This window comes from Zootermopsis nevadensis, unplaced genomic scaffold (assembly GCF_977971745.1).
Source record: "Zootermopsis nevadensis isolate Lab colony 2312 unplaced genomic scaffold, Znev_1.0 Znev_ptg000004l, whole genome shotgun sequence".
Taxonomy (NCBI): domain Eukaryota; kingdom Metazoa; phylum Arthropoda; class Insecta; order Blattodea; family Termopsidae; genus Zootermopsis; species Zootermopsis nevadensis.
In genome coordinates, this window is record NW_028259136.1 from 7,072,481 (window position 1) to 7,094,352 (window position 21,872).

Consider the following 21,872-nt stretch of genomic DNA (forward strand, 5'->3'; position numbering starts at 1 on the left):
TACACAGAATTATAAAAGCAATTCATTTACAACGAAATTCCATACAATAAAGTCTCAGTGTCTCCAGGAGTCTGTCACTTCACTGATTGAGCTATTACAACACAAAATCAGTCATAGTAATTATACATCATACCTCGATTTGCACAAGCCATCCACTTGACTTCTCGAACATCTGTAACTTCTCGACCAATCAGATAAGTGAAGACACGGACTGGCATATTGGGAAAATTTTTCCAATTGTATTCTTCAAAAATTTCCTTATAATTGTATGGTACTCCATCAGTAATCAGCATGATTGCCTGGTTACAACATGCCCCCTTCTTTGTTTCCCTGTACTGTCAACAACACAACACAATTATCCATCAAGTCTGTTAAGTCCACTTAGCTTCCAACAAAGGATGAGCCACTGAACTATTTAATTTGTTTTGTAGGTACTTTCCTACACTTTCTTTTCCTTTTATAGTGTTTATCAAATGTTTGTACTGTGTAAAATGATGGGCATAGTATCAAGAAGAATATTCTTTTCCTGCTCAACTCTAAGTGCTCACATCCCAGCAGATGTAGTACATATATTAAATATATTTTCTTCTGATACTACATATACTGTATTTCAAAGTGGACCAAAAGATCTGTATATTTTTAATGAAATAGGTAATCTTTTTTCCAAGTTCAATTAAATTTGAGGTCAGAAATCCAATTTTTCTATAAACTAAAACAATTAACACTACTTAAAATTACACTATATCTTCTTTCACGCATTTTGTAATAATTTTTTTTTTCATGTATATTTTCAAGAATATGTATATTTATTTAATAATAAGTTTAAATGCAATACTCATTTCTGGTAGATTTAAATATCCGAAAATAAAAAAGTTGACTCAAAATCACTGAAAACCATTTCAATATGACCTACGATTAATGCTCCCCTGGAGATCTCTAGTGACTGATTCTGAATAATGTGTGTGATAAAAACATAATTCTAATCTAATAATTAACTGATTACAAAGTTAACAGCTTCAACACAGAACTAAGGTTATATTAAAATGATGGCTTCTTCGATCTATTGTAAACACTTCACACATGACTGATGGAAAAGTGTGGAGCATCACTGAATCAGGACTGGCAGGAAACAACTTATTCTATTCTACTTTGTCTATCACAAATTTTGTATCAGTAACTGGTAACGATCCAAAACACTGAATTGTTTAGTAGGATGTCTCTTACCTGTTGCAGTAATTCAAATGCTTTACTGAGAACTGCAGAGAAATTTGCAATTTTGTCAGTGTGCAAGTCTTTCATTCCCTGCTTGAATTCTCGGACATTGGCGAGGTTTGCCTGCGACAAAGAACAGTTGACTTTTACAGTTTCTGCAAGTGGTCTCCAATACCGTGACTTTTAGCATTGAATGTTTAGATTAAAGCTGGAATAATACAAGTTCTCTGGAGTACATGACATACGATGCCATGAATATGATTGCTGTATTCATGTTCATGTTCTGTAATATAGTACCTCATGGTTTATACCATTTTCCTATATATTTTTTGGATAGTCTATTCAAGGAAGACGCAGTGGGCTGGATACACAGCTTAGACAGGAGAACAATATTAAATATTTCATATCCAGTGTGATTTAAGTTGTATGTGAATGAAACTGAACTTACTCGGAATCAGATCCAATGTCGGGATTTTGTGACAGTAGTCATAACCCTTCTGAATAGTTGCTGGATGATATAAATTCAAATATGTTAGACTTTCAGGCCAAATTATGACCTTTTTTATTGTTACCTGAACCAGCATATCCTTGAAACATGGCACAACCTCATCAATCTCTTCCGAGAAGTTAAATATGTTGACAAAGTCATTGTTGCCAAGTGTATCAAGGATGTTGCTGACTACATGACGAGCAATCTCCTTCCTTATACCTGTCATGGAACCAGAGTTGTCTACCAGGATAAGCATATCTTTAGGACTTGCAGCTGCCTCAATGTACCATGAACGAGTCCGACAATCGTAGAGATCCACCGAGTCATTCCTCCATTGCATGGCTACACACCCAGAAAGATTAGGCAAATACATTTTATATTGTTACAGAAAAGAACAGTGGTCTTTTAAGTTGGAAATATTTAGATATTCAAGCACTGAAAACAGGAAATTACTCTTTCATGTGTAAAATGAACCAAAGGATTATTTACATGGCATCACTTATTGTGACATACAAAATTTCATTACGAGGAATGCAGCCTGGAATTCCTTACTGCTCCTGATGAAGATAATGTAACAAGTAAACAAATATGTCTATTATCCTATAGGTTACCACAACAGCATATTAAATACAGTGGAACCTTGGTATAACGCAGGTTTTGGGAGACGTCTTCAGTACCCGCGTTGTAAGCTACCCACGTTAAATATGAAATTGACATTTATCTAACATAAAATATATGTAATCATATTATATGACATGATCAAAGCTGCAGATTATCCAAGTCCGCTGTATAACGAGGCGCGGTATATCGAGGTTCCACTGTATTTAACTACAGTAATGTAGATTGAAAATCCAACAGAAACTCTACTAATTGTTTATATAAACTTTACTGTTATTGTTTGCATATTCAATATAGTTCAATTAAAATATTAGATTTTAAATGGTAACATAAAAGAATTATAAATGTGAGACTTCAATAATACATGCATACATAACATAGCCATGATGTACTTATATAGTTTAAGTTTGCAGGAAAACTACGTTATGATTTGTTTAATGCTTGCAGGCAAATACAAATACACTCAGTCACACACAAACTCCCTCTCTCTCTTTTTTTTTTAAGAATATAGGTTATAAACAGCTAAAAGCTGACAAGTAACACACCTGGATATTGTCTCATGAATCCTGAAGAACTGCCAAAATACTGCCATGACAATGAAGGATCATCCTGATAATTCCTTATAAAAATCTCATTCAAATTTTCTGACCATTTTATATCCTTCAGGATATCTGGTGCTGAAACATGGTGTAGAAGTACATACAATGTAAAATTACAGATCACATGGTCTTGCTCCTTAATTTTGTCCAATCTTGTTTGTATCCCTCTTCTTATATCAACCATTTACTTGGTAACTTAATACTTAACCCTAGTCTTGCGAGTAATTTCAGCAAAGGAGTGATGGTAGAAGTTTTGACTGATACAAATAAAATTCAACAGAATAACTTCACATTCACACACAGCTACTCTTTGTCTATTTCTTTCTAAGTTGTCATTCTTCAGACACTGCCCTACGATTGTCAGTAGAATTCTGAAAACAACCCACAGTCTTAAAATTATATCATGACGAGGTTAGGAGACAGCCAACCTACTACTGACATAATTACAATTACATTTGTCCATAACCCCAGGCAAAGAACTCAATCATACAACAAAATAAGATAGAACTACGAGAGTTCAGGAGCCTCCACTCATACTTTGGTTGTCAAAGGGACACCAGTTCTTGCCTCAGTACAGCCAACACATGCAATGTAACTGCTGTAGCTAACAGAAGTTTCTTAAACAACTTATTTTGTCTGTCTTTATTGCATTTACAAAACAAGCTGAAAATAAGCAACACTGAGGACTGCTACCTTCTGTGATGTGGTAACGTGTAGTCTGGAAGGCATTGACTGATATTTCAGAGGAACTTACTGCCTCCATCATCAGCATTCATTACTTTGATTTGGAAGCAGCAAGATCCTCTGAAATGTCAGTCAGTATCAACCCAAAGTACAAGGTGCCAACTTCCTACTCATCGCCATGAGGACCCCAGATCTCACCGAGCAATACCTTGATCATAGACGTTGGTAGGCACGTGCACTGCACTGTGGCTAGTGTTAACAGGAATATTGTAGAAATGTTTATTGGGCATGAGGATCATCTCCTTTGCCCCCTTCTCCAGGGGCTCTCCAGGTGGCCTCAATGTCTTAGTGTTGTAGTATTCATACTCTGTAACTACTTCATCCTGTTGTGACACAGCTGTTGCTTCTGCTGAATCCATAATCCGCTGCTCAGTATGAGTCATATAAAGAGAAATAAAACTGATATTTGGTGTCATGTACATAGTTTCAAATTACCCCAAACCCATCTACGCGAAGCAGCAGCACAACAAAATTAATATATAATATATCCATATATTGCAGGATTTAAGAATTTCAAATCTGTTCAGAAATGACTATGCACAAATCTGAAAGTTTTATCCATAGTACTTGTAAATTCATACATTATGCTGTGCAGAACGCTCAGATTCCATGAGGAGCTGCAAGAGTTTCCATTCTGAAAGCTTTTTCTAATGAGATTGTATATTTAAATGCTATGCTTGTCATAATAACCTCACTTTTCATCTGAAAGAACCAGAAAGAATTTTTCAGTGTTGCTGCCTTCAGAGATATGATGATACTGATGAGAAAGATGATAGCTGGCAGAGATTATATTTAGTTTAACATCGGGACCAAATCATAACTGTAGTCCACCAGCACCCACCCCCTGGTTCATTTTAATACATCCAGTGATAATCAAATGCAATATGAAAGTCCTTGATGACTGTAGAAATTCAAAGGACAAGAATAAAACAATCGAATCATGATCTCACCTTCACTGCACTGATTTTCAGGTCTGTCATATTCTTTATGTCATTAGCTATCTCCCTCACTAATGAGTTCCCATCTTTTCGATTTACCTGGGCAGACTTATAGTTCTGTAACAAACGCATGTAAACATTAGCAGGCCATATAACTTCAGCTTTTGAGTGAGGGCCACGTCAAATGCGTCATGTTAACCAATGTTTTGGCAAAAACTTCAGTTGCTTTGAGCTGATATTTTCAATGAGGGTATGAGGTGGGGTCGGTTCTGAAGGCCTTTGGTTAACACCAAACATTTTACGTGGCTCTGACCCAAAAGCCAAAGTTATAAATTAAACTCCAGCAATGAAAATTTATTGATAAGTATTGGCAGGCTAGTTATATGGTTAGTAAGTTGAAGAGTTCATTCCTCCATAATCCGTTTTCAGTCATGTAATGCAGCATGATGGTTATGGTTCCAGGAATCACGTACGCTTTAGAAGCCATTACTGAAGATTTGCCTAATAATCATTTCAGAAATTGAAGACATTTGTGTGGGGTGGGAGATTGAAAGAGGAAGAAAAGATGAAAACAAGAAAACAGAAGAAGATAAAAACAATAAAAAGTATATAATAAAGAGTAGGAGAAGGTGAAGGAAGAAATCAGGAAGATAAAAAAGTTAAAGATGATATAAAATAAGAAGGTAAATAAACATAAAAAATGTTTTAATATTATCTCAATTCCTACAAAGTTCAAGAATGCATCACTGAAAACAAATTGACTTCCTCCTGACATCTCAAATCTGAAAGAGACAATGCTGAAGCTCACCTTCTGAATTTCTTCTCTGCTGGTAACATATTCGCCCAGATGCCACAACTCCCCACCAAGTTTTCCAGCCCAGTTATGTACCCTAGAAACAATAAACATGATCACTGTGTGAATCCACATTCTCGCTTTGTTTATTGTGCTGATTTTATATGCATGGTTCTATGCAGGGGTGATCGGAATGAACCATGTAAATCGTTACTGGTGCAATTACAAGAGAGCAGGATTCCGGGTCTCAAAATGTTGTTCTGCTGTCAGACGTGCTTGCTGCTTCCATCACCAGGGAAATGAGTGGATGAGGACAATGATGCCCTGATGATGGAGAGAGCAGGTACCTATAATTAAAGAATTAAAAAGGTGGGAACATACTCTCATATATCACATATAATCCACATACAAAAGTAATTGTTAAATAATTATATGTTTTCATAGGCCTGTAGCCTTGCTTATCGTCTTCTTCCTTGACTTGGATTGTGTGCTATCAAGCCCGTCCCGAGTTCAGATGATTAAAATTGGTCCTTTCATTGACTTCTTGGTCCTCCTATTTAACTCTTTTCCATTGGTTCATATGTACGTAGCTTCTTAGACAATCTGTTTTAAACCATCCAATCAACATGTTTCCAATCAAATTGATAAATTTGTACTTCATTTGCAATATCTGTTGTATTTGTTGTGGCTATTCGGCTTTTAAAGTAAGAAAAATGAGGTAACAATTAACAACAATTGGCACTGAAGTCTATCAGGATGACTTATCTTATTCACGCTGGAACATTCTTCTAGTTTTTATAGGCAGCGATGAGACAATGTAATCACAGAGCAAACATTTCCCAGTGTCAGAATGTAACAAAGGAAGGGTTTGTTTCCGTACAGGAATGTTACAGGCGTCAAGTTTGAATCCGCATCATGTGTGAAGGAGGGACATATAAATAGAATGCTAATGGTGTACATGCTTCAACGAAAGAAGTAATCACTACGCACTACGACTATTACTTCACCAGGTGGTCTATCGTTCGAAACAGCCAATGATCATAACACACATGATTATAAACACTCGATTTTCAAGAAATTAGTGTATCAGATTCGCATGTGTATAAACTAAGCATTTGTAATCTTTGGCCAGAGGGCCATACACGATCCGAGGACCGTATTTCTGTGGCCTGCGAACCTTATGGTAATCCTTAAAACAGACTGTATTCATATAGACTTCTTTTAATCGCTCCTTAATTTACTAAATACCACTCGCGTTATCGATTTGCTGAGTGAAGGACAGGTGTAGAGTGTTCATGTTAACCGTGCTAGCCAGGCTAACAGTTCTATAAAACGAAAATTAAAAAGTCTTCTGTTTTACACTGGAACACAACAGAACGAAGCAGATAACATGCATCGACAGCCGTCTCCAGCCAGCCAGGCGTTGTTAGCCAGCTAGCAGAGGCTTACGCTCGAGGCGAGCGCTGTACCTCGGGCTGTAAATTGGAAATAATATTTTCTGTACCCGTACTGTACCGCCACGGTGGTCTAGCTGTTAGAACGCTGGCCTTGTAATCCTGGGGTCTCGGGTTCGATTCCCGGCGGTACCCGAATTTATAACTTGTGTTGGGCAAGGCCGTGGTCTAGGCAACACGGAGTTTTCCTCCGTGGCATCCCAACAATTACTCCATTCACACACAGAAGAAGGCAATGGCAAACCACTTCTGGATCATCTGCCAAGAACGTATATGAACAGGTCCCAGTCCGAGAAAAGGATGGAAGGATCCTGTTCATATGGACCTGTCGTCAGTCAGAACACTAAATAATAATAAGATGAGGTGGTCTAGCGGTTAGAACGCTGGCCTTGTGATCCTGGGGTCTCGGGTTCGATTCCCGGCGGTGCCCGAATTTATAACTTGTATTGGGCAAGGCAGTGGTCTAGGCAACACGGAGTTTTCCTCCGTGGCATCCCAACAATTACTCCATTCACACACACAGAAGAAGGCAATGGCAAACCACTTCTGGATCATCTGCCAAGAACGTATATGAACAGGTCCCTGTCCGAGAAAAGGATGGAAGGATCCTGTTCATATGGACCTGTCGTCAGACAGGACACTAAATAAATAATAAAATACCCGTGAGCATATGAAATTGTTTTATTATTTTGGTGTGTGGAGGCCAATCTTACATTTGTTCCACACCTTTCACTAACATGCCCCTAACAATCATAAGGGCTATCATATAAAGAGCAATAAGATTGATGGGACAAGTAGCGCGCATGGTGGAGACACGAAATGCGTACAAAATTTTGGGTGGAAAGCCTAACGGGAAGAGTCCACTCGTCGTGGCTTAAATGGAAAAATAATCTTAACATGGGTTTTAGAGAAATAGGGTTTGGTGTGTGGATTGGTTTCATCTGGCTCAGATTATGGACCGGCGGAGAGATTCTGTGAACACGGTAATGAACCTTCGTGTTCCATAAATGGCGGGATGAATTTACAACCAATCGTCAAAGACTCCATAAAGTTACTTTATACCAAATTAGAGCACCTCTAATATAACATGCTCACAGAATAAAAGCCACGATTACTTAACATCACATAGGCTCATTCTTGACCCCCCCGCATACACATACCCCCCGTCGCTAAATGGTTCCTCCTGGAGTTTTAATCTACTGTGGTATATTTTGAAAAGTTAGCTTTAAGTTGCACTGACAACCAATTTTGTATAGCCCTGTACTACAATGTAATTTCACAAGAAGTTTACTCAACTTTTGCCAGATCGATCCAAATAAAACAAATTGTGATTGTTTGAAGTTTCTTAGGATAACTACGCGGTGAGTTATGTAGCAAATGATGGGTACTAGAACTTTCATGAATAGCTAATCGAGGTGGAAAGACATTTACGGTCACACTGCCCATTTATCAGACCTGCAAGCTAATATACGTCGCTCTAAAGCCTTGTTCATTTCACTATCAAAATGCTGGTTGACTTCTACGATTACAAAAGGCCTATTTTCTTAAAATGCTAATTTAGCTCCAAATATTTCCATATTTCAAATACTTGTATTTTATTTCCCCAAATTAAGACACGACTTTTCACATCGATACCATAACAAATCACAAAATTATAGCATATTCTGATTACTGGATGAGACAAAGGATTTTAAATGTTCTCATAATTTCATCATAAACTTCAGTCCTGGATGCAACGCTACAAGCCTCTCTGCTCAGATGTGCTTCAGATTCAGAAGATGGAGGCAGTATGTGCCTCCGAGACGTTAGTGCCTACTTACAAGAACACCCTGTGTTCTAACCCAGAAGACCAACATCCACATACGAGTAAAATTGAAGTTCTTGAAAATATGTCTGTGTTGTTATTCTGATTTCTGACGCCGTGGAGACGTGTAGGCGGATACCAACACTAAAATGAGGTCTGAAGATGGAGGCAGTATGTACTCTCGAAACGTTGGTAACTACCTACGAGTCCACACGGCGTCACAATGGATAACATCGTCACCTTTAACGGGATGAGACCTCGAAGCAAACGATCTTAAAACATAACCTATAAAATTTGGATAACCCTGAGTTCCCGAATGACCAAACCAGACACTGACAATGGTAAACGTTTCTGCATTTCTCCTTGTCGATATTTATAGGCTGAATATTTCCAGACTAAAGGTGGGAGAAGGGAACAGGTTGAGTCTATCTTCAGTTTAAACGTTACTATTTCGTTTTGCAGTCCATCTCAGTCAAGAATTCATTACGCAATCTAATACTGGAACCAAGTTACAAGACAGCAGACTTACTCGTCCTGTTAGCGCTGTTAGTATCATATTACGGAGACCACGGGTTCGAGGCTAGTCTGTATCGGCGTTGGGACGATACGCTTCGCGATGCTCAGCGTTGGGTATAGCGTAAGTTAGGTTAGGTTATGTTATGCCATGTTATTTTACTGTCTTCTTCATGACCATCGCCATCATTGTCATGAACCAGGATAACTTATACATTATAGCGACCAAGTTCCGGTCTGAACGACTGGGATTCGATTCCAGACCGCCTCTGTGACCCACCCAGACTCCTATCCTGTGGGTAAACGGGTTCCTTCTTAGTTGTAGAGCGGCTGAAGAATTAAGCTGACCATTCACCTCTATCTAGAGCCGAGTTCCGGAACTACGACTTCTCCACAAGTTTGAAGGACGTGGTGCTTAGTTAAGCTTCGGTCCAGCTTTATTATTATTATTTATTTAGTGTTCTGTCTGACGACAGGTCCATATGAACAGGATCCTTCCATCCTTTTCTCGGACTGGAACCTGTTCATAACGTTCTTGGCAGATGATCCAGAAGTGGTTTGCCATTGCCTTCTTCAGTGTGTGAATGGAGTAATTGTTGGGATGCCACGGAGGAAAACTCCGTGTTGCCTAGACCACAGCCTTGCCCAACACAAGTTATAAATTCGGGCACCGCCGGGAATCGAACCCGAGACCCCAGGATTACAAGGCCAGCGTTCTAACCGCTAGACCACCTCATCTTATTATTATTTAGTGTTCTGTCTGACGACAGGTCCATATGAACAGGATCCTTCCATACTTTTCTCGGACTGGGACCTGTTCATACACGTTCTTGGCAGATGATCCAGAAGTGGTTTGCCATTGCCTTCTTCTGTGTGTGAATGGAGTAATTGTTGGGATGCCACGGAGGAAAACTCCGTGTTGCCTAGACCACGGCCTTGCCCAACACAAGTTATAAATTCGGGCACCGACGAGGAATCGAACCCGAGACCCCAGGATTACAAGGCCAGCGTTCTAACCGCTAGACCACCGTGGCGGTCTTGTTCAGCTTTACATTTAATTTACTCTGCTTGATATATTATTATTATTATTTTTCATAGTATTATGTGGAGCATACACGACGCAGGTCGGTTCGATATTACTGATTACGCTCAGAACAGAAAGTTAAATATAAAATATCGCGGTGGTTTCAGCGCCCTCTGTCCTACGTATGTTCTTGATACGAGCTGAAACTCAACAGACGGACGCTACGACTACTGAAGTTTGTTACTTCCGGCCGTGGTTTCGATTCGCGCCTGATTCAGTAGTAGATGTGCGTCTTTTATCGTCACCAAAATCTTTACCGCCAAAAGCATCGAAATATCGTATTTTACAGAAAAAAAATTATTCTGGAGGCCCCGTGATTGAAGCTTGTCGTGGGTTTCTCCAGTTGCATCCGATTTGTATGATATTCTTCAACCAACTACAAAGTCAGTATTACAGGTTATAATAACAATACTAATTTGTGTGCAGCTTCGTATGAACGAAATGTTATTAAAGACTTAATTTAATGCTCTGTACTAAACAGCTCAAATACATCCGTTGTTCAAAATTCTGAGACGAAAGACAAATTTTTTTTAAAAAAATATGCAATTTTTACTGGGGGACCAAAACTTGTAAGTGAATATGAAAGTAGCAATATGGCGACTGTGCAAAACAGTTTGATACGAGGATTATAGCTTCACCTCTAAATTTTGTTTTGATGGAGTAGCAGTAGCCAGTGCTGGCTAAGTCACATCCTCTGGGTAAGTTAAGCCTCACACCTTTTCCAATCCAGGCAACTTCCACACCATTTGCGAGGACGGTATAAATCTATGATTTTATTTTGGGCTATTCGATCTGTTCAGAAGGAACGTGGGATTTGAGAACAGAAGACAACTTATAAATAATACCAATATCGAAGCGCTGTGCATTCAAGTGACGACACAAAGTCGCCATTGGAAACACAGAAACAACAAAGAACTTGTTTCTCTCTGCCTTGTTTATTAAAACGTTTATTTGTAATTCTCAGAAGAATTGGCAATAATAATTCAAACAAGCTAACAGTATAAAATAAATAGCCAGGAAAATGTTCCTTTGTTGTTTTACACGAGTAAAATTACGATGTTCCGAAGTTCTGTTTTCAAAACCTTCACTCTTTTTTTCGAATTCAGGTGGTATTCGATTCGAATCCTGAACGGTTGTTCACTATTATCGACCCTCCATTCGACTATCGATAGTTGAGAAGAAAACAGTAGAAGATCTGCAATTCCTCATGACGTCATATTAGCCTTTATCTCTGTTACGTCAACAAACAATTTACGATTAAGAGCGCTAATATAATATTTTACACAATAAAATGTTTTAATATTATATAATTTTTTACAACACCAATAAACTTCAAACGTTTGTGTATAGACTGTACAAAATAAATATATTTAATCAAACACAAACATGACGCATATAAGATAAAATATATATATATATATATATATATATATATATTGTAAATTTTTTTTAAAGGAATTACGGCCATGTTAAGAATTTGTATTTCTTTAAAACCACAGCACGTTCTCATTTTTCATAATTTAAAACATCTTGCATTTATTTATGGTTTATTTAACGATGATGCCAGTAACTTAAAAGTAAGGAAGCGGTTTACGGTTCTATCCTGGCATTTTCCCGGAGGGACTAAGGAAAAACAAGATAAACGTGTCGGTATAGCCGGGCTCCAGGTCCATATTTGAACCTCAGGCCTCCAGAATATGAAGCAGGAATGCTAACCACTCAGCCGCAACGTTCGGTCACGTGTTCTAATGACATACGCCTCAGATCACTTACAGTACATTGAGACTATTACGCGATTTACAGGCGAGAAGGTCTCAATAGAACCAGATACATCCAACATACGTCACTCTGCTTTGTCCCTAAGGCAGCCATAATTATTTCCGGTCCTAGATTGTTTAACAACCCTTTAAAAAAAAGTAAAGCTGTCCCACTACACGCCATGTAAGCGCTTGGGGGGAGAGTTATATAGCTCCTACTCATTCTTAACATCAGCTCTAGACAGGGGTGTGGACAGGCGGGTGGATGGGCCCCAGGGCTGTAAATATCCTCTGCCCCTGTAGGGGATCGAACCCCGGTCGTCCAGTCAGTAGAGTCACTGTACTGACTAAACTACCCCGACTACTAACAGGACTTTATAACATGAAAAAATTCACAGAGCGTCTATAAGCACATGAAGTGGTATTTCATGTTTTTCGTCTGACCGGACCCCAGAGCTCAGTCGGTCAGTACAGGTGGGTGTTCCGGTCCACATGTACCGGAAACCTACCACATGTCAGGCAAACGCGTTACAAATTAGTTAACCTACTAGGTATTTCCAGTTAAGTTCTTTTCCTATTCTCCCAGGTCTTGAAGCCTGCTCGAATTCAGAATTACAAAATTGTGAATCTGTTTGGATATTTGGTACGACTCCTTGGACCGAGAGATCGTTCGGTCACATGACCCCGTCAGACATTTCCCGAATCTGGACTCAGCTACAGGCCAATCAATTTGGTACGTATTTGTGTTCGGGAGGAAGGCCTACCCGGTCCGATTCAAATTATCCCGGCAGGATGTTGCCCTTAAAACCTCCAGAAAAAATGGGGCACGCTTACAGGACCTAAAATAACACAAGGAACTCTAATGAAACAGCTGTAATGTAGCGTTACTGATACAGTAAAAATATAATATCGTTGAAAGTATCTGAAATTAATAATTATGACAACAAGTATGTTAGTTATGAGGAACATCACTATTCATGCAATATACACGCACACCGGATAGTGTGTATTGAAGGCAATAGACACTTACTTAACACTGTTTACATTCGGAACAATCAGCGTAGGATTTAAGTAAAATAGTTAAGTATGCAACGGCGCAGGCAGCCATATTTTAAATGGCCTAAGTGAAATATATTTCTAGTGTATTTGCATTTAATCGAAACCTAAATTACTGTTGTGTTGTAACAGCAAGAAATCGCACAGAAATTTAAACTGTTTAACCTTAGATTCAATTGTAAGTTTTAAGTACAGTTATTAGTTTCGCTTTGCATCTGCGTCGACAAAACACGTTTAAATTTAAATAACTTAAATATTTACATTTTTCTTCCTGTCAAAATTATATTTATTACTTTTACGAGGTCGCTCAAAATCGACACAGCTGAGGACCTGAGCGACGTTAATTCCACCCTGCGAGCATTGTTGCATTGTTACAAATGATTGTCCCATCGAAAATCCATCGCACTGTCGAATTTCCCCTTAATCCATTCGTGCAAGCTTTCAACGCCTTATCTCGGCTACTCACGTAGAACCGCTGATCCTTTCTTGACTTCCATAGCTGGACCAAACATTGGCTGGAGAAGAACACAGAAGAATTAAAGCTGTGATTATGATGACCAAGTGCATGGCGCTAACAAGACGGAATACTGTCATACTATTTCTTTATTATTCCGCCATTTCCACCCTCGTTCATCCTTCCGTCTGTATCGATTTCACACGCTACTACCGAGTGAAAGTCTCCCTACCTCTTTCTACACCCCCCCCCTCCCCCCGGTTACCCGCTCTCTGCGCAAGTCAGCCTAGCTGTAAGCTAATGGGGCATAGTGGGGCTTCGTATGTGTGCCCAGTGACAAAATTACACCATTTTCTGCGTTGGGTGTGCCCATAAAACCCTAATAAAGTGATTGGTTACGGGCTGGATAGCCGTAGTTCGATTACCGTTACAGATAGAGAATTTTCTCCTCATTACCAAGTCTTGATTTGCTATGTGGTTAATCCACTGGATACGTGTTTCTGGGGCATCTTCCCCGAGAAGAAAAGCGGCCGAATTTTGAAACTTTCCACCCACTACCATCTACGATGGCGGCAGTAAGCGCCCCTGAAACGTAGGTCACTTTCTACCAGACTACACGGACCAACATACCAGAAAACAGTCATCTCCATGTAAGATGGATTTAGAGCGTTAGGACGTCTGCTTTTTCTCACGTTTGATTTATACGCTTTTCTTTCAACTCGGTCTGAGTTCCAAAGGAACTTGATGGCTGTAATTTTATATCTATCGCAACAACTCCGGCATGAGCTCCCACTAACCACAGTAGCAAGCAACATTCTAGCGCTCTGATCAGGGCTGTGTAAAACTCGGTACTCGGGCCGAACGAGGCCTTCGATGATTCTGTGCATCGACCGCAAATCTGAACATGATTTTTACAAAGATGGCTGTCTTCTGGGTTGTAGCACCGTGTAGTCTGGTCGATGTTTACCAACATTTCATCAGGGTTACCCTGATGATGGAGACTGCAACGACCTCTGAAACGTTGGTAAACTTCTTCCAGACCACATTGCGGTACCACCAAGAAGACAGCCGTCTTTTACTTATCGCCATGAGAACCTGAAATCTCACTCAATATGAAAATAGATCATAATAAAATTTGAGCAACAGTTGAAAGGAAAATTAAAAGATGTACTGCAATTGAATACCCACCATTCTTTCAATTTTCTGAAGACACCCTTAATAAATCCATTTACTATTTTCACACAATCTTAAAATCATGATGTATCACTGAAAAGACTGTTGAATTACTAATTCTGAAATCAGACAACTTTCAGTCTGAAAGCTTGAATGACTGACAATGATTATGATGTTGATGATGCTAATCAAGATGACTGGTCCATTCTTGGTACACTTAACAATGCTAGTTTCACCTGTATAGGTTATATGGCTTCAAACAATTTGATGACTGTGAATGAAGAATTGGAAAGGATATGGAAGGAAGCGGTCATGGCTTATTTCAGGTTTTATCACAGCATTTGCCTGCAGGAACTGAAGATAACAATGAGAAATCTAAGTCAGGATAACGGGCACCAGGCAAATAAATAAACACAGGCCACCCCCAATAGAAAGCAGCAGTAGTAAAGGTTGCATCTGGACTGCTCGTGACTACTCCGTCTTACGCGCCTCTGTAAATGCGGACACTTTCACAAGTCTGATCGTGAGCGGTGCATTCGACCAGAGCCATGGACTCAAGGAATTCACTACAATGTTGACAGCGCTCAAACACAAACAGTCCTGAGATACCTTAACTACGACAACGCCGAGATAATCAAGACAGAGATAATGAAAAGAAAAAAAAACAACTTCACTTTATAAATATTGAGCATATTTTTATTAAGTGACTTAAACACTTTCATGTTACAAACAAAATTAAGTGCAATTTTAAATACCACAAATAAAAATTACATAAAGGATCGTAATAATAATAAATTAACAGAAGTCACAAATGCTTTTAATTCTGTGTAAAATTCCCTTTCTCATCTCATACTTCTTCAAAAATTCTTGACCAATTTATTTCAAACAGTCCTAGGAACTTGGAAAGGTACGTCGAGCTTCATTTAATGGTACTGGATACATCCGAGATACACCACACACCACGACACAACAAACAGCAATGCCCTCGCCCTTAAACTGTGACAGCCTCCACACAACTTCACGTCATGCTCCTGTAACATCAAGAAACAGCCGAGGGAACGGCTTGCAGGATACATTCCAGATACACCACACATGGTACCATGACAACGTCATACTTAATGCAAATAAACCCGACAAAATAAAGACAGCTGTATTCTGGGTAGTCTGGTAGACGATTACCAGCGTTTCAGAGGTCCTTGCTGCCCCTATCATCAGGGGGATGATAAAGACAGAAAGGACCTCTATAACGTTGGTAAACAACTATCAGACAACCCAGAAGACAGCCATGAGAACCTTAAATCCTACTAAGCAAAATAAATACATTTCACAGCTCACCAATGGGTGTTCTGAAAAACAACCTGAGATCCTTCGGCGAGGCAGGTCATTCAGAAACACTTTCTGACATGGATGATCTGTACCATTGTACAGAATTTCTTCAGATGATGAGCTCACCATCTTATAACATGTCTCAAATGTGGACTTTATCACAACAAACACCAGATTAGTGTGAGGAATATATTGTACTATGTGTGGCCTGCAACATACAAAAAAATACAGCCAATTTAATGTGTCGATCGATGGACTCATAAGTTATTTAAGAAGTCGGCATCAAGCCAATTACAAAATTGGTGACTAGCTGTCAACTGATACTGCAATACATTTCTTCTTAACACATACGATTGAAACATTACCAGCTGTAACACATAAGGGCAAATTTAAAAATTACCACACATTAATAACATTTTAATTTATATCATAAACATTTTTAGTCATTTCGAACGCGTGACTTTCGATTCTGGAATACTGTGACACTGACATGATATGATGCCCTTCACAGAATGGACCAAGCTGAAAAGGACTACATTTTGACTGTTCACGACGTGTAATCAATATACATGCAGCTATATAGAATTTATATTATGTAAAATTAGGTGTAATTTAAGTGTAAATATAAATTAAATGACAACTATCTTAACTGGACTTCCATGCCATGGTTACAATTCGTCTACTTAACAAGTCACTCAATATTGTTATGGCAGTGAAACCAAGGAAATTATAATGGGCCAGACATGTAGGTCAGTTGGGAAAGACAAGACGCATACAGAATTTTGGTTTGGAAACTGTTTATGAAGTAGCCACTTTAAAGATTCACAAGCTGGGAGGATAACATTAAGATACATCACATGGAAATAGATTGTAAGGATGGGAGGAGGGCAGAACTGGCTCAGAATCAAGTCCAGTGGTACTTAACTTTCAGGTTCCACTGCGAAAGGGTCAGTTCGTTTCCTCAGCCTCAAAAACCTAACTTCAAACTTTGACAGAGAAACATGTACCTTGAGCATTGATCATATGTGTATTCATACTTCTTGAGATTCTCATACTGCAAGACGTAGAGGTTTCTCTTGTTGTCACAGAGCCGAGGGACCTCGAATATCTCTTCAGTCTTCCTTTGACCTAACAAAATTGAATGTGACATTGTCACTAGTGTGAAAACCTCTAAATCCTACAATTAAAGAATTTAAACCTTTGCCACATCTAACAAGAATACTTCAGTAAAATTAAATCCCCTGTTGCATTCAATATGTTCTAATTAATTGGTCTTAAAACATCGGAATGCATGAATCAAACTAAATGACACAGCAAAGTGTTAAGAAGCCACATTTTTTTATAATTTCTTTAAAAGAAATTGTTGAAAAACACACATCACCATGACAGGAGACAGAACGTGATTGCGTCTCAGCCCTGAATTTTTCATCGCACTGTTATGCTTCTCAGCTGACACGAGAAGTTACAGAAATTCGTTCAGAAACATTTACAAAACAACAACCTACAAACCAATACACAAACTTTGTACAGTACAAAGAATGTTGGTGGATTGCAAACCACTGTAATCTCTATCTGTGACATACAGCAGGAAACATTCTAGGGGAAACAACTGGGACTTCTGACAGACCATTTTCTAAACAACAGAAAAATCACAAAATGTGTATCTTGTGTTCTACAGGAAATAATTTTCTAAAACAATGGGAATACAAACAATAGGAATTTGGAAACACAACATAAAATAAACAGATTTACATTTATAAAAGAGTTAGTAAAGGACAAGAACAAAAACCAACGCAAATCAAACTCAGATCTAGTTAAAGGAGAACTTGAAACAAACATGGAAAACAGACATTAATTCAATTAACGCAGAACACAAATTAAAATAAAATAATATTTGCTCTGGGGCAAAAATCTCACTGTGCTTTGGGGCAAAAATCATAAGTATGATGTATTCTGGCGACAAATGACACATTAAGAACTCTACATACTTCTGCACCATTACCAATAGATTTACTTAAAAGACATTAGCCATTTGAAGGCCAGTTTCGTATGAGACATCAGAGTCACACGGTAATCTTGAATAAATTAAAAAAAACTTTCGGAATATGACAAAGATTAAAACTGATAGAGAAACAACAGAAATTATTAACTTACTTCCTTTAAACACAGAACAGCACATGACTCAATATTACACTGCAAAGCAGAAATCAAATTATGGATTTCATCACATATTTATGTAACTAAACACTATCTATTAAAATTATTTACAGCTTTACAGTGCAACATGTAGCCAAAAAATAGCAGTAAATAATGTTTTTGTATTCTGCTGCATGTTACACATACGACGTATACAACCTTTATCAAATTTTACTGACCAATATTTGCATCCTAACCTAAAAGTGTACATTACACCAGTCACACGTTGTTGTTGCTGTTAAAGGTTTAATACAATGAAAATTCAAAGCTAAAATAAACGATTCTTTTAAACTTAAATGTTGTTCATTTAGAGCCAATTGTTACACCAGAATACATTTATAATTATGATTAGTTTCCAACTGCATTTAATTTTTCACCGGCATCTTCATCTTCATCAATCACCTCATCCGTCTCATTGATGTCAATCTCATACGACTCAAAACTTTCTGCAAGAAACAACAACAACAACAAAACAAATTTGCAATAGCTTGTAGCTCCAAAATGTTCTTCAGAACTCTCATCTGCATTAAACAAAAAAAACGTACAAAAGTAGCACTTATTTACTGTTCTTTAATGTTCATCTAAAACCAGTTCTAGACCCAAATGAATGTTATTCAACCCAGAACATCACTGAAATCATAAAGATGATTTCTGTTGCAATTTACCTTCAAATATGGGCCTTGCTGAAGACTGGATACCATACCAGATGTGGCTCAAATTACTCTCAAATAACAGCCACAACAGCTGCCCATACATCCAGTGCACCAGAAGCTTCAACTGATTGAAAGGCTGCAACACGTACACAGTATCTCACAAACTCTGTTTTCAAGCAAGAAGACTGCAAGGGAAGAAGGCTGCCTTCTGGGTTGTTGCGCCGTATAGTGGTGGCAGCAAGGACGTCTGAAACGTCGGTAAACTTCTACCAGACTTCACGACGCAACAACCCAGAAGACAGCAATCTTCAGAGACACCGCTGTGAAAACCTCAACTCCTACAAGACTGCAAGTAACTCAAGATCATTATTTTCCTTTGAAATGCTTCCATATAACTAAAGACAGCCTTGCCCCCCCTCCCGCAAATCAAACACAGCAAAATACAATTAACTCTCATTACAAATTTAAATAACTAGAGAAATATGGAGCTGAGAACACCACAAATTCATATTTTAAATGAAACAGGGAAAGGAGAGTGCCTCGACTACATATTTTCAAAATGTGTTCTTTGGTATTTTGCATACTTGTTTAGCGTTGATGTTCGCTTGCCGCAAGGTAAAAACCTACCTTTAACAAAACTAAATATATGGCACAGAGTCAAAAATTATTTTTCCTTAACCTGCACATTTTAATGATATTAATATTGTATGTCATACTAATTTCTTGTGGAAACCTCCACTACCAAATTAGGTTGTAGGCACACAGTCAAGCGAAGACAGCACCAGAAAAGACGATGCAAGGCATGCTTAATCCACGGTCAAAAACTCAGTCAGGTATAAGATGAAGGATGATGAGGTTATTGTTACAGGTATGCCTATGACTTGAGGGTGGTACCATATGCAAGACAGTGAAAGGAGCAAGTACTTATATTTGTTCAGGACAGGGATAACAAAAGTAACTCAGAAAATTAATTTAAGAATTCAATTCTGACAGGGAAAAGTTCTACAGTTTCACGTGAATTATGTCAGATGCTTTGTTTGAACTTACATGGGATAGAATGATAGATAGAAAAGACTACTAATTATACAATAGAAGAAATATTTTTGTTGCAACATGATTAATAAATCAAAAATATTAATTAATTAGTGAGGATTTTAATGACATTTTATACTGGGAAGCTTCTCTAAAAATTTGTGAACACATTCAAATTTCGGTTAAAACCAGACAACAATATCTGGCACTTCACATGCAGAATTAGGCCATTTGTTTCTAAACACTGACCTAACTGGGTTGGGAATCTCCAGGCTTTCTTGGTGACCATGGTTACTATGGTTCTTCTGTTAAACATCAAGAAACTTAACTTCACAGGTGCACAAACAGCCAGTTAATGTTATGGTTTCACATATTGAAAGTTATATAATTTAAATACTAAAATTACAGTGAGAATGAAGTTGGCATCATTGCTAATTTCTATTTCTTCATCAACACATATGGCTTGGTAATCAAAAATTGGAACTTCCTTAAAAACAGCACTGCTAGTCCTCAGAGAATCCATTATAGCCCCTTCCACCTCCCCAAAAAATCGGCCTGTAAGGTTCTTATCCTCTGCCAGAACCACGTAACCACTGTCGTCAATAACAAAGCAGTCCAGCTCCTCTGATGCACAATCCCTGCAGGACGGACACTGCAGACAACAGAAGAAATTCAATAACTAAATTTGATTCTGTCTTTATTCTGGTGCCTACCTCTGTCTTCAAGAGACCTGAATCAACACATCCACATTTATAGTTAAAACCACAAACCAGAATGGAATCCTATGTTCTTATTGGCCAATAAGAAAGCTCATATAAACTATAGGATTTGAGACTTTCACGGCGAGTACAATCAATAAAATCTTCTCGGCCAATCAGCCGCGTTACCGTAGTAAACCGACGTTTCGGGAACAAACTCAGGCGACTTCCGAGGATCCAGTCACATCAGAACCCTGAAGATGGGGACAGAGTTTGTTCCCGAAACGTCGGTTTACTACTGTAACCAGTTAACGCGATTGATTGCCCGATAAGATTTTATTGATATATAAACTAGATTAAAAATTACGTTACAATCTTCTTTCCTATTAGCCACACATCCTCCAAACAAGACGGATGAATTCCCCATTGCCTCATGGTCCAAAACTATAAATGATGCTGCAAGGCTAATGTTTAGAAACTTAGCTTTGCAGAAACAGACAACTCACTGCAGGAAATTCTTTGAAAAGTCGACTGTATACTTGGCTTGTCAAAGAACAGAAATGAGCTTACACACTGCTATAAATCTGAAGACCTCTGTAAGTGATTCAGGAATACAATCCACGTAACTCAGTTCACTCCACAACTTTAGTAGCTAATTAAATTACTAACTCCATTGTTCAGGTCTTCTTTAAGCATTTGAATGTTATTAAAGTAATAAAGAAAGAAGAGACTATCACATCAGCATCTGTTATGCTTTTCTTATGTCTTCCATAATTTCCTGAGAACTCACTGCAAATCAAAACAGGGAATGGGTACAGACAAGATTTATTTACCATTGTCTTAGAAGTAATACTCATGAAGCGTGAAAACAATGCTGAATGCTGGAACTGTAAGCCTACTACAGATGCAGCTGCCTCCATTCCACCATCGCGAGGAAAGATGGCATGACTCGCCATTACAACAGCATTGTCTCTCAGACCTGCCAACACAACCCCACACTTTCAACAAACCATAAAAAGTAGGTGGAAAGGAAATACAACTTTGTAGAATACATAATGAGATTGACTGTTCACTAATATAGCTTTAATTAAACATTTCATTCCACAGATGTGTCATATAAAAAGTTATATTTTCATGATATAAAGTGACTGGTTACCAGCGTCAAACGGCACTGAAAATACGTAAGAGTCTGGATTATTCCCATGCTGCAGAACTGCACTCCTGTAATAAGGCTCTTCAATGGACTTCTTATGAAGGTCACCGAAGTCTCTACAAAAG

The 21,872-nt window shown here is 38.4% G+C and overlaps 2 protein-coding genes across 6 annotated transcripts in view; both read right to left on the reverse strand.

Annotated features, from left to right (window-relative positions):
• Positions 1–13,738, reverse strand: part of stj (voltage-dependent calcium channel subunit straightjacket) — a 41,556-nt gene extending 27,818 nt beyond the window's left edge. For 3 of the 5 annotated variants that reach the window (XM_022086765.2, XM_022086764.2, XM_022086763.2), the window contains exons 1-8: positions 13,529–13,737; positions 5,410–5,491; positions 4,614–4,718; positions 3,812–4,028; positions 2,866–2,997; positions 1,785–2,044; positions 1,225–1,335; positions 134–335 (exon numbers count right to left, since the gene is read on the reverse strand). In XM_022086765.2, coding sequence (XP_021942457.2) covers positions 134–335; positions 1,225–1,335; positions 1,785–2,044; positions 2,866–2,997; positions 3,812–4,028; positions 4,614–4,718; positions 5,410–5,491; positions 13,529–13,656 — 1,237 coding nt within the window. In that variant the 5' untranslated portion in view covers positions 13,657–13,737. Of the gene's footprint in view, positions 1–133; positions 336–1,224; positions 1,336–1,784; positions 2,045–2,865; positions 2,998–3,811; positions 4,029–4,613; positions 4,719–5,409; positions 5,492–5,620; positions 6,209–13,528 lie in introns of those variants that run through there. The other 2 variants (XM_087343006.1, XM_022086766.2) reach the window with 2 other exon arrangements.
• Positions 13,739–15,358: 1,620 nt separating this feature from the next.
• The window catches only part of LOC110841315 (voltage-dependent calcium channel subunit alpha-2/delta-3), a gene marked incomplete at its 5' end in the record, with an annotated part of 43,136 nt that continues 36,622 nt past the window's right edge, over positions 15,359–21,872 (reverse strand). Inside the window, 8 exons of the mRNA XM_087342775.1 lie at positions 15,359–15,720; positions 16,025–16,223; positions 17,023–17,143; positions 18,589–18,657; positions 18,877–19,000; positions 20,303–20,548; positions 21,428–21,573; positions 21,751–21,863. Coding sequence (XP_087198901.1) covers positions 15,613–15,720; positions 16,025–16,223; positions 17,023–17,143; positions 18,589–18,657; positions 18,877–19,000; positions 20,303–20,548; positions 21,428–21,573; positions 21,751–21,863 — 1,126 coding nt within the window. The remainder of the gene's footprint in view (positions 15,721–16,024; positions 16,224–17,022; positions 17,144–18,588; positions 18,658–18,876; positions 19,001–20,302; positions 20,549–21,427; positions 21,574–21,750; positions 21,864–21,872) is intronic.